General features: G+C 39.8%; 1 protein-coding gene across 2 annotated transcripts; it reads left to right on the top strand.

The window, feature by feature from the left end:
- The first annotated feature begins 73 nt into the window (after positions 1-73).
- Positions 74-11,700, top strand: LOC145433200 (activin receptor type-1-like). Of its 2 annotated transcripts, none has more exons than XM_080310169.1 (16): positions 74-400; positions 468-524; positions 3,804-3,856; positions 3,951-4,081; positions 4,149-4,285; positions 4,778-4,890; positions 5,174-5,248; positions 5,778-5,883; positions 5,947-6,137; positions 6,629-6,775; positions 6,847-6,931; positions 6,992-7,077; positions 7,135-7,243; positions 7,924-8,054; positions 10,096-10,203; positions 11,094-11,700. In XM_080310169.1, exons 1-16 carry the CDS (start codon positions 343-345, stop codon positions 11,220-11,222), a joined length of 1,716 nt encoding a protein of 571 aa, XP_080166295.1. In that variant the 5' UTR covers positions 74-342; the 3' UTR covers positions 11,223-11,700. The 2 variants fall into 2 exon arrangements, with proteins under 2 accessions (XP_080166295.1, XP_080166294.1); XM_080310168.1 differs by having other exon boundaries at positions 79-400; positions 4,775-4,890.
- Positions 11,701-12,170: the final 470 nt, after the last annotated feature.

Raw genomic sequence — 12,170 nt, 5'->3', positions numbered from 1 at the left:
TGTATTGATTATGAAAGTATAAATCTTATTTTGCTAATCCTGGAATCCCCCAAAATCAGTCTCGAAATAATCATTTTTGTCGTTCCGTAATCTCCGTCCAGTGGTGGTCGCTTCGAGTTGAGTTCTGAGACGTGATACTATTGGTGCCGTCGTCATTTTGAAAGAACCTTGCTCATCGAGTGTGTCGTGTCGTCTGTAGTCTGTCAGCAAGCGTAACTAACTTTATCCAATGCCCAATGCGTATATTGTAGATTGTTGCACTACGTAGTTATTTAATTTATAGTTATACGCAACGCCCCTGGATATTGTCGTCCGAGTTTTTCCGTGCGGTAGCGCAGAAATATGAAAACACGCGCGGTTCTGTGGACTGTACTTGGAGTACTCATCGCAGTCGTATATGGTATATAAACATATATAGGTTGATTTCTCCAACAGAACTTTGTTTTAAAACATGTATTTTGTTGCAGGGAATGAAACGGAAGTGCTTAATGAAATCGGGTATCCTGATTTGAATTCATCAAGAGGTAAAAGCCTGTATTTGTATTTCGAACAATTTTATGGAAATCCTGTAGCTAAAGTTGTTGTAGCCCATTAGCAGCACTGCTAATAGTATATTGTTGTATCAGCCTAATACTGTAGTGCAGCTTTATGAAGCCATTCTTGGTCAAAAGATACTATCGGGTCGGGCCGTCGGGGTAGCCCTAAAAGTCCAGAGTGGAATTGGTGGCAAATGTCACGCGGAACTTTCCATTTAATTCCTTAATTATTCTATGGAAGAAACCTTTCTGTCACGCGCAACTTATTGCTGAAAACAACCAGTGATTACAGTCTGGCTAAAAGGAGGATTCGGAAATATAAATTATCGGGTCGGTCAGGACGAGCATGTCCACATTCAAGTCGAAATACAAGCAATTACTACTAACTAAATACTAGTCCATCCTCAAGATTACCTGATCACGACCTTACCTATCGATCTCGCCTTCCATGACATGCCACACCATTTTTTGTCGTTTGCTTTTTTCTATACTATCTGCCTTCACTTTTCATTCAGTGTGCATCTGACTTGGTCAACTAGTAAATTTCCAGCTTTTCCAAATTAGATTAGAATCAAAATTAGAGCTACACAAATTTTCCAAATTAGATTAGAATTAGAACTAGAGTTCCACAGATTTTTCCAAATTAGATTAAAATTAGAATTAAAACTACTGAATTCACAAAAACTTGGAAATTAAATGGGATTGTGAATGAGAAATGAATACAGCAAAAATCAAGTTCAGGACTTCAGGTCACATCAAATTACAGTGGATTTCCATACGTGTGAGAATAGTTAACGTTGGGATGACCCGAGTCATGACTCGACTCGAGTCACCTTTCTCGTATGACTTGAATTGACTCGAGTCTGAAAAACAGACTTCACGTCACTCGGCGTTTCAAAAATGCATTTTGACTAGTGACTCGGAGCAAAGTTTACGACTCAATTTGAAGTCATCAAGTAATTTGTGTCGATAACAATTGCTGTATCTTTCATATGTTCGGATTGTTCTCGATACGCTGGTGTGACCTGTGAGAGCGACCAATTTCATTCATTCCATGATTTCCTGTTTTACTGAACCTCCATTATCTCATCACAAATAAATCGACCGCAAACAAAGTGATTAAAGCTTACAGCGTACATTTTCGTTAAAGTAAGAAAGCAATATAATAGCAAAGTATCCATCTCTGTTCTAAAGACTATAGTCAGTGGTGCTCGGTGCTCAACTTAAACGCTTAACCAAACCTCTTGTATGATTTTAATTGAATCTGAAGCATTCATCTTTTTTCTTGATGTAGTTGAGGGCATGGAAGTGAACAACCCTATGTTAACTATCTCCCTTTCTTCACTGCTGTGCTGTTTGTGATCGAAACTAAAATTTTGTTTGCAGGCTACAAGCTACTATGCCAGCATGGCCATTATTCGTCACACTTATAACTACTATGATTGTACTTGTACACTGTATAGTGTAAATAATGCGATGTCAGCGATGCACTGGATTTTCTTGCGCGAGATGGATATTCTTGTTAACTCGCTGCAAAATGCCGCGGACAAAGACGCATTTTCAGAAATGAATTGGATTAGAACTAAAATTATAGTGTAGAAACGTTTCAAAAATTAGATTAGAATTAGAGCATAGAAACATTTCACAAATTCGATTAGAATAGATTACTGTCATTTTGCTCTAATTCAGTGAAATTAGACAACTAGAATTATCTAGTTGTCCAAGTCTGGTGTGCATGCCTCCTCTTTACATCGCCTAGGCCAGAGGTCTCAAACCTAAATGTGCTTGCGGGCCAATTGCCCACATGGGCCACAGCACCAATAATAGGGGTATCCAATGTATTTCTGAGTAGGCCTTATTTGATGACAGGGCCTTGCAGACTGACAGCCCACACGCATCTTGAAAATGTGATTTACTATTGTGAATTCACGCCTGGCACAAAAAAATCACATTTTAAAACATTTGAATAAAATTGTTGATGTACTTGGCATAGTTGCTGTATAAGTAGTCGTAGACACCATGCGAAAGTACAAATGCATCAGGACGTAATAAAAGCTGTTGCGTTAAAATTTTGCGGCCAACGGACATTTGACGTGTCACAATTATAGGTAGAATATTTTAGAATTTTACAAAGATTGATCTGATATCAGCGCATTGTAGCAGTTCAGCCTAATCCGGGTTTCGGGTATACTCCTGATAACAAGGCTATTGATCATGTCATTACCTAAGTCAAATTAAATCAGCGTTAGATTTACCTTCGAATATTGGAACAGATCAGTAACAACTTGAATATGACTGTGCCGTAGCACTAGATATGTCCAATCGCAGAAGTATTCATTGATCGCCCACTTCGTGGTAACTTTTGAAAGTGATATATTAGTGAAGTTTGATTGGTAGTTTCAGGCTTCTGGAATCGTTTTGGGGCGACTTTCCAGTTTTCAAATATAAAAAAATATATTTGGCAGTTAAATATTGTCGAATATTTCGAAATCCAAAATACTGTAGCGGGCCGCACAAAATGGTCTCGCGGGCCGCGTGATTGAGACCTCTGGCATAGGCCAAGGTGGGTGTTTGATTCCATAGACTACTTCAAGTCGCTTCGACACCTTCCTATCTTTTCATTGTATTGCATTTTGTTGTGTAATGTGTATTGAACTGATAAAAATTGCTAATAAACTAATGATGATGATGATTAGGACACTTTAGAACCCCCACAAAAATGGCCTTCATAGTAAAAAATTGGCATTGTTATGAGAAAGCGTAGAGCAGCGCTAAAATGTGCTATCGTTTGCTTTTATGGCCAGTCATACTTCATGTGAGGATGGAGGAAGGCAACTTTTTCTTTTTCTGTCTGCAACGTTGAGCTGCTTCAACAATGAAGATGCGATTCCATAATTATATTTTATATTTTAGCCATCTGTTTAGGCTAATTCAGTGTTTCCCAAACGCCCCACTGGGCAGCGAACGAGGTTTGAGCGCCCCCTTAACTTCCTCCTCCCGAAAAAAAGTTTTTTGGCTCATTGCACGGTCACTACGATTTTCGGTTGAATGCACCTGGAATGACTGCAAACGGCGTGATCACATACATATTCATAAATCTGACTTCGGTTCAGAAAGAGAGATACTTTTGCGGCGGCTACGCAGTCCATAACGTCCACGTTTACTCTCAGCGCCCCCTTCTTTAAGCACCCAGGGGGCCGCTGATGCCCACTTTGGGAAAGACTGGTCTCATTGTTTCTGAAATATTTGAAATGTTTTTTTTTTCAGTGACAGAGCAACTTATTTCTCTTGCTCAAAACAAAAATACTTCCCATTTCAAGGTATTTACAATTTTTGATTGTCGGAAATTCGTCATTCCAGTACTGTTTAAATCGATATTTACTAACTATGTTTGTCATGTTATTTCAATTTCAGTTGGTTAATGAGACGCATGTTCCTGTGGATATCAAAATTCGGTGTGCATGCACAGATTGTGGTTCAAATGTAGATGTTTGCATTGCTCGGCAATCCTGCTATTCTTCTGGTCATAAGAATCCAGACGGAAGGTAGGCTATTGATAGTTCAATTGCTTCAGAGATATGATTATTTCAACGACTTTTTTTGAATTGACAGTATAACCTTTGGAAAGGGTTGTTTTGATGCAACTAGCAATGCTGCTATTATGTGTAAAATCAACTCAGACACAATGATTTCTATTGACTGCTGTCAAAGTGATATGTGCAATTTGAACGTGGATACACTTCCAAAAGGTAAGGTATTTTGCCAATGGTGGCGGGACATTAGAACTTGGTTGGAATATATAAAGGCTTACTATTGTAATAAGAATGCGTATGGATACATATGTTTGAATATATCTTCAATGCTGTTGTTCTAATTCTTCTGATTCTAACTCATCAGATCCTGATTATTGAGTCTCTCAATCCAATGGAAAGAACTGAAGAAATCCTATAAATAATTGTCATGATATGTTGCAGCGTTAGGTTGACTTGACTCATGACTTGCCCTGAGTCAGACTTAATTTGACATTGCTTCAACATATGAAAAATACGATTCGGCTTGGAGACAAACATTTACGCCTACATGACATATTCTACAAGTTTCACAAGCCCATGTGATCATAACTTGATGTTGTTGGCCCTTCACACTGATCTGCTTTGCAATCTTGCACACCGATCGGCCGATGTTATCCAATTGCCAACTCATATTGACCTTGGGGACTGAATGTTTTTATTTTACAGGAGGAGGTCAATCATCTGACAATACAAAAGTAATTGTAGCAGTGGCTTGTAGTGTCCTGTGCTTCATGCTGATATTGGTAGTAGTGTATAGAATCTGGAAAAAGCAAAAGCAACACGTAAGGGGAAATCAATTATCCTTCTATCTCAAAATAGAGAGTGTCATAATATTAATGCAAACATCAATATCGAGTTAGGTCAGCTTAGCTTATGCCTAGGATAGGTTTAAGGCTGGGGTTATCTGGTTATTATGAATGACTTGGTATAACACTCACGGTTTTGATACAGGCTATTTTCATTGCGTCGCTGTTGCACTCTCTGTTTCGCTGCTATTCTGAACCAGAGTTTTTCACTGCATCTCGATACTCTTTACGTCTTTAGTTATAACGAAATTAATTACAGAGACGCTGTATGAAAAAAGCAGATGCATGTCCCTGTGGGTTGCATGGCACTGCCGATGACAAGAAAAGGCTGTTCGTGAGTTATAGTTATCTGTTCTTGGAAACTATTTTTTAATGTAATGTAAGCTACTCTATGTTCCAAGTCTTTCAATTGAAATATAGTCGCAGGTCAGCCTCTAAGTACTTTGTGTGAGTTGGATTCTGACAAAATTGATATGAAATACATTGAAACAGTACAATATACTCGTCTAAAGATGTAGGTCATAAATCGGTATGGAATTCTACCAATGGAGCAAGTTCTATCCCGAAGCAAAATGTGATATTTTGAAACAGCATTTGAAATTTTCATGGTTTATATGCATTACTAAATAAAAATTGTAACGAGACTGGTTCATGTTGTCAATGTTAAGATCTCTATATACTAATGGCTATGGATGGCAGGCCTGTACTGCAATAGCGAGTTTAAGGAATTTCAATAAAGACTGCAACACCAGACTTGATTTCAATTTAGGATGGCAATAGGCAGTATCGCAGTCCCAGTATTACATGATGTGTCGCATGATAGTGTTTTATCTATTAACATATGGTAGTCATTGCCTCGACAGAGCTGGACGCAAATGGACTCCGCTTGCTCATCAGGCAGTGGCTCTGGCTACCCTCTCCTCACACCAGCCACAATAGCGAAGAGCATCAACTTGATTGAATGCATAGGTCAGATCCTTTTCTTAATTGGTGCTCCTCACAAGTAATGGCACTCAGCCACTTTCGGTAAAGGAAAGGGCAGATATGGAGAAGTATGGACTGGTCAATATCAACAAGAAATTGTCGCGGTCAAGATTTTTTCTTCTCGTGAAGAGCAATCGTTCAAACGCGAAACTGATATCTACAATACCGCGATGTTGCGACACCAAAATATACTTGCCTATATGGCTTCTGATGTGACGTCGAGAAATTCGTGTACGCAGGTTGGTTGAATTTCAGCTTTCTTACCGCAGTGCTGTTTCTCAAAACCAAAATTAATATGGTTAATGAATCGTATTTACAAAAAAAAAATAGGTTTCTTCAATAAGTGTGTTCCTACTATGGCAGTCACGTATATTCTAGTCTGGCCGACGCGCGTTTTAGTCTTTGTGGTACAGTTTTGTAAATTCTCGTGAATCCCATTTAGGTCTGTAGCCTACATATTGATGGGAACAATAAGATTAGCTCAATTGCAACAATAAATTTCTTCCTATCCATACCTTTTTGTTTCTGCCAATCTGAATAAGAAATATCGACGGCTGCTGGTAGTTAGGCTTTTTGCTACTCAACTCTTGTTTTTATTATTTAGGGTTTTATACTTTCATAGTTGTGCTGTTTTGGAAAGACGTACTGGTCATTAAATCAGCAGTTGTCATAAAGTGAATTATGCGACTAGTGATTGCACTAACCAGACTTACATTTTTCACGTTTCTAGCTTTGGTTGATCAGCTATTACCATCCACTGGGCTCTATGTACGATTTCCTGCAAAGAAATACGTTGGATAAGCAGTTACTCTTACGACTTTGCCAGACTGCTAGCAATGGCCTGTCTCACTTGCATACCCGGATAGACGGGGTCAAGGTTGGTGTGCTCATTGCGCTGTGTTGTGACACAAGAATGTCAAACCCATAAATTCTCCTTATTTATTCAAGGGTAAACCTGCTATAGCGCATCGCGATGTAAAGTCCAAAAATATATTGGTGAAAAACGACTTGACTTGCTGCATTGCAGATCTTGGTGGGTATTTGGTGATGGTGGATTGCATTTCTTAGGTTGATCTGCTATTAAATTCTTCAGGTTTGGCCGTGCTTCAGAATGGAGACTCTGTGGATATTTGGAGAAATAATAACAGAGTGGGAACGAAGCGGTATATGGCACCTGAGGTATATCACAATGTAATATGGAACCAATGTCTACGATCTTATAATTTGTCAATTTAGGTTCTTGATGAAACCATAAATCCACTCAGTTTCGACTGCTTCATGCAAGCGGATGTCTACGCATTTGGATTGGTGATTTGGGAGGCAGCGCGAAGATGCTCCATTGAAGGTTAGCAAGGATTTGCTCAAAACTTACATATGTATTTTTATTAACTGTTCTGCCTATACCATGCTTTACTGCTAAATTGCAGTTTACAAGCTACCACTTTTCAGTACCATAATCATGTTTCATCTTTGTAAAAGCTTCTTGGAGGTACAGAACTTCAATATACAATTGAATAGTATATTCATATTGAAATAAACCCAAATCTTTTCGGCTGACACTCGTCAGGGGTAATCGTCAGCAACTAGTAGCCAGCAATTCTCTACTAGTTGCTGACGATTAGCCCTGACGAGTGTCAGCCGAAAATATTTGGGTTTATTTCAATATGAATATACTATTCAATCTTTGTAAAAATGTTGTGTTTTCAGTAGTATCATGAGATTTGTGAAACACTTAGCTAGAAGCAGACTTCTCCCCTCAATGTCTCCACATAGTTATCTTCATAATATACCACTTGGTAGCCTATATGGAATTTCTTCATTCCCTGTTGACAATCATACCATTAGTGTCCTGCTGTTTTATTATATTCTGCTACATAAAAGTGATCTAAATGTTTTCATTTATCGAAAATACAGAAGATGATCATATGGCTGTCATATCACTTTCGATAGACGCATTGTTAATGGTGGAATTATTCAATCTAGTGTGCTCCGTGATTAATACTAAACAGACCACACCCTGTTTAGGTATCACAGAAGAATACCAACCTCCCTACTTTGACGTTGTTGGGCATGATCCAAGTTTCGAAGAAATGCGAAAAATAGTGTGTGATGATGAATATCGGCCTGTCATCCCGGTCAGTTGGCGATATGATGAGGTATGGTTTTGACCTGTTCTTCAATATGGAATTAGTGATATGGGATCAGGAAGAGTTTCTATTTGTGAGTACATAGTAGATATAGATTGAGTCGCAGTATGATGTAGATTTAGTCGGTTTTGCAGCACTTATTCACGATAGCGAATTCAGGAAAGGTTGTGTCTATGTGTAAGTTGTTTTTGTGCACAGTTCACTTATTTTATTTCTCTGGATAGGAAAATTGAGGAGAATTGGAAATGTGGTTTTCTGAAGTGCAGACTGAATCAAATTTAATTCAAGGCAGTTTTCTGTCAGGCCGGACTTCACCTGTTATAATAATAGATGTTCAGAGAGTCCAGCCGCTCATTTACTCTTATATCAAGCAGGTCAGAAATCCATGATGTTCACGATGAAATGCGATGGTATTTTGAATAGACATGTGCCTGTTGCTATCTGTTCTCTGCAGCTGTTGAAAATGTTGGTTTCCTAGAATGTGGGAGTACTTTTAGATGACAGGTGTTGCGGTCAAATAAGAATATGTGTTGTTATTGCCAGTCCACTTTTATGTAACAACCAATTGAAATGTCTACTGCTGTATTTTCCACAATTCCAAATGATCACATTTACACCACGTCGTCAGCATGGTTATCTAGCTTTTATTGTGTCTATCCGGATCAATGACCTAGGTTGGTGCGGATAAAGGCAATCTGCTTTGTAATTGAGCTTGCAAGTGTGTGTGTCATCAAGCGAGTGTTGATGAATTTATCGGCAGCACAGTTTATAGTACAATATCGATGAAGGAAAATGTGAAATGCAGGCAGTGGCAGGTAACTTACCGGGCAATACTTATCAACTTGAAAATTTGTTTGGAACAATCTTATGATCTATATCAGTGGTTCTCAACCTTTTTCACCTCGCGGACCGGTAAAATTTCAAAAAATGTCAGGTGGACCGGTGAACTTTCAAAATTGAAATGATGCCAAATTGCAATTATATGGTGCTAGAAAGTGACATTTAGAGGGTTTTGATCGTAATTAATTATCTTCATGGTGGCATCCATGTAATTTTATGGTACCTAGTGTCTAGTGAGTCTGCTGAGTAGAGGTAAAATTTCCTTGTCTAGATAAACGTGCTACGGTCGAGAGTCGTGTACAGTCTTTCGCGCCGAAGGCCGTTTCGGAGTAGAACCAAGACCCTTGTCGTGCTACCTTGCTCATTGCCCACCGTCACCAGACGCAGGCTACTCTGGCAACTACGAAAACAATGCTTGCCGCAAGAAAAACACCTTACAGCAGCTATACCGGCCATGCGCAAATCCGAGCTGAAGAATTTCTTCGTCGGCCCAAACCCAAAAACGTTGGTATTTGGCCCTACAGGGCGATAAGCCAAACTTCCGGGGGCTTCGCCCCCAGACCCTCCGGTCGGGTGGTTGTTTCCACCTCTACTTGTGAGCATATTCCTTCCACTCAGTGTAAGCACAGAGTTTATGTAGCTTAATCGCGCCAATGGCGAAAATTTTCGATCATTCATGACTGAATCAGTTTTCTCGCTTCCGAATTTTTGGCACAACTTTCGGAGTCCCATGTTAGCCTAAACTTTATTATGTGATGGTACGTCGTGGCGCGTTAATGACTGACGCCGACATGCCTCTCTCGGAGAAGGGCACCTACAAGCAATAAGGCATTTGGTGACACTAAATCGCGCAATAAGAAATTGAAACATGTTGGGAAAAGTTTCAAAAAAAAATCGCTCTGAGTTATGTTCATTTGCAAAATAATTTTTGGACCTTTTCAAGCTCGCCCCCTCTCGAATTGGGCGGTTTGGGGTGCCCCAGTTACGGTCCTGCACAAAATGAAAGAATCGAAATCGATTTATCGCGCAAACTGCGCTGTTTAGCGATGAGCCAGCTCTTATCTGTTCTGTACTTGTTGCCTTCAACATTGCATCTTGAAATAAAGGTATGAAATTGTAATATACCTGGCGGTTGAGAACCACTGATCTATATCACTTTATGGACGCAATCAATCAATTTCCTAAATTAGAAATCGATTTGTTTTAACAGGCGATGATTACACTGGTTAAATTGATGAGGGAAATGTGGTGTCAAAGGGCTTCTGCGAGGCTTACCATGCTGAGAGTTAAAAAGACTCTTAACAAAGCGCGAAGTCATGTGAGCTGGCTTTTCTACCCGCTTCAATCTTGTCGGATTTCTGTTCTGTGTAGAAATTCTACCTACCCTTTATCCTGGAAGGCAATTGAACACTTCAAATTTGTGGCTACGTCGTTTTGTGAGCCTGGCCATTAGTATTCCCCTAGAATATACTACCAAGTACCAACCGGTTTTAGGCTGGGATTGTGGCGTCTGGCGTTTTCGAGTCCCCAGACTTGATTTTCTGTGAATCACCATTTGGTAACCAGAAACCGTGAAGTACAGCGTGAATTGATGAATTTCTCTGGAATGAGTTACCAGTATATACCAATACGGTACTACTAGATGTAAAAACACCACACTAGGCGCTGTGTACCAGTTATTGTATAAAGACCTGGATAATTATTATGTTATCAGAATCTCATGTTCATGGAATCAGCAATACAACCTCGGCGATACATTGAGGAATCAAAGTACGATAAGTTTTTATGACATAACCCTGTTACATTATGCCTGATTGCCTGCCGCCAAAACCACAAGCTAGTGCACACGAAATGTGCTCTAGCCCCTCGAATTATCGATCTGGTGATTGTGAAATCATTCTTTTCGTTTCGTCGCGATGCATCTGTAGCACCATCGTGCTGAAGCGATTTTGTCTCGTATTCAGTGCGGGAAAGGTGGCACCGAAAAGTTTGAAATGTCCAGTTTCGTGGGGACATTGTCATTTATTCCCATCTATCGCGAATGATCATGATCAGTCGTAAAATATTACGGGCAGGCCCTTATTCTTAGTGCGGCGTTAGGCGTTGTCCTGGGTTTTCATTTTTGACGCTACTCTTACTAAGCCATGGTCGTTCACATATAACCGTACTCTCATGATAGTAAATGCAACATTATTCCTGGACTTACAGATAGCTCCTCCGGAAGAGCTTCCATACTACGCTCCCAGAGAAACGGCTGGGTATATTGTCAAGTCTGATAAGGAATCGGACGACCAGTCGTCAAAATCGAGATGTCTACTAGCAAGTGCGGACTCTTGAGAGTGTTACTTCTTGCGGTCCGTATGTCTTATATGCCATACACCATTTGCCTTTTTGTACATTACTTTTCTATCTGTTATGTTGACTTTTCACGCAATTGCTATTAGCTACTGTTTTATGCCTTGATACTTCATATGTCTGGAAGCGCCGTGTTGGCTTTCTAAAACTGGTGCTACTTTTAGTGTATGTTTTTATACTTTATTGCCTTTTTGATACTGCTGTCTGTGTGATGGTCGTCATCGCTCTCTGCGATTAGGAGTGGGCACCGCGCAGCCTTGCAAATCGTTCTGTATTTTTCCTCGCTTCCTTTTTGCTCGAAATTCATCGACACACTCTACGTACGATGACGGACTACTTGGTTTTCGCCGTTACTACTTCTATGACATCACATTGAGTGTTACTTCGTTGACGCCAGTTGCCATCCTCATTGCCAATACTCATTACTACTTTATCGACAAATAATGTTCTCTTCCTTTCACATGTGTATTTCTAAAGTACTGAGTAGAATCTCAATCATAGTGATGAAATATGATGGTTAATTTAGGAGACATTTTATGTTGCGGCTCGTTGGACTCGATTATTCGTGGGATGAGGAACCGCGATTTGTTTTCTCTACGTCCTTTGTATGATGCGTACTGTGCAGCGGTAGATTACTTGATCCTAAACTGAATGGGAAATCACCTACCATTTTCGACATTCCCTGTAGTTTACGACATCTAGTCGCTACGACTGCTTTATCTGTAATGTTGCTCTGGTATGGTAGACAAGGATGACAAAACAGCACGCTGTTAGTAGCTCGCTATCCAATGAACACGATAAACTGCGATAAACACGAATGGCTCCGCAATTGTTGCTAGGAATCGTTGCGAGATTGCTAAGCGCGCTCGACGTATACGCCAGTGCTTCGTAGCCTTTTTTCGCGCTCAACTTTCAAAAACATTTCTCGTA

The sequence above is a fragment of the Botryllus schlosseri genome, chromosome 2 (assembly GCF_051294905.1).
Source record: "Botryllus schlosseri isolate E-star chromosome 2, Bs_hap1, whole genome shotgun sequence".
NCBI classification, from domain to species: domain Eukaryota; kingdom Metazoa; phylum Chordata; class Ascidiacea; order Stolidobranchia; family Styelidae; genus Botryllus; species Botryllus schlosseri.
The sequence above is the reverse complement of the archived record's forward strand: the minus strand, read 5'-3'. Positions and strand labels throughout refer to the sequence as shown.

What these genes read in the sequence shown, in the direction of transcription:
- LOC145433200 (XM_080310168.1), top strand. Translation starts at nt 343, where the DNA reads ATGAAAACACGCGCGGTTCTGTGGACTGTACTTGGAGTACTCATCGCA. An exon ending in AAAATACTTCCCATTTCAAG is followed by an intron (nt 3,857 to 3,950) that starts GTATTTACAATT and finishes TTTCAATTTCAG; the next exon opens with TTGGTTAATGAGACGCATGT. An exon ending in CGTGGATACACTTCCAAAAG is followed by an intron (nt 4,286 to 4,774) that starts GTAAGGTATTTT and finishes TTTATTTTACAG; the next exon opens with GAGGAGGTCAATCATCTGAC.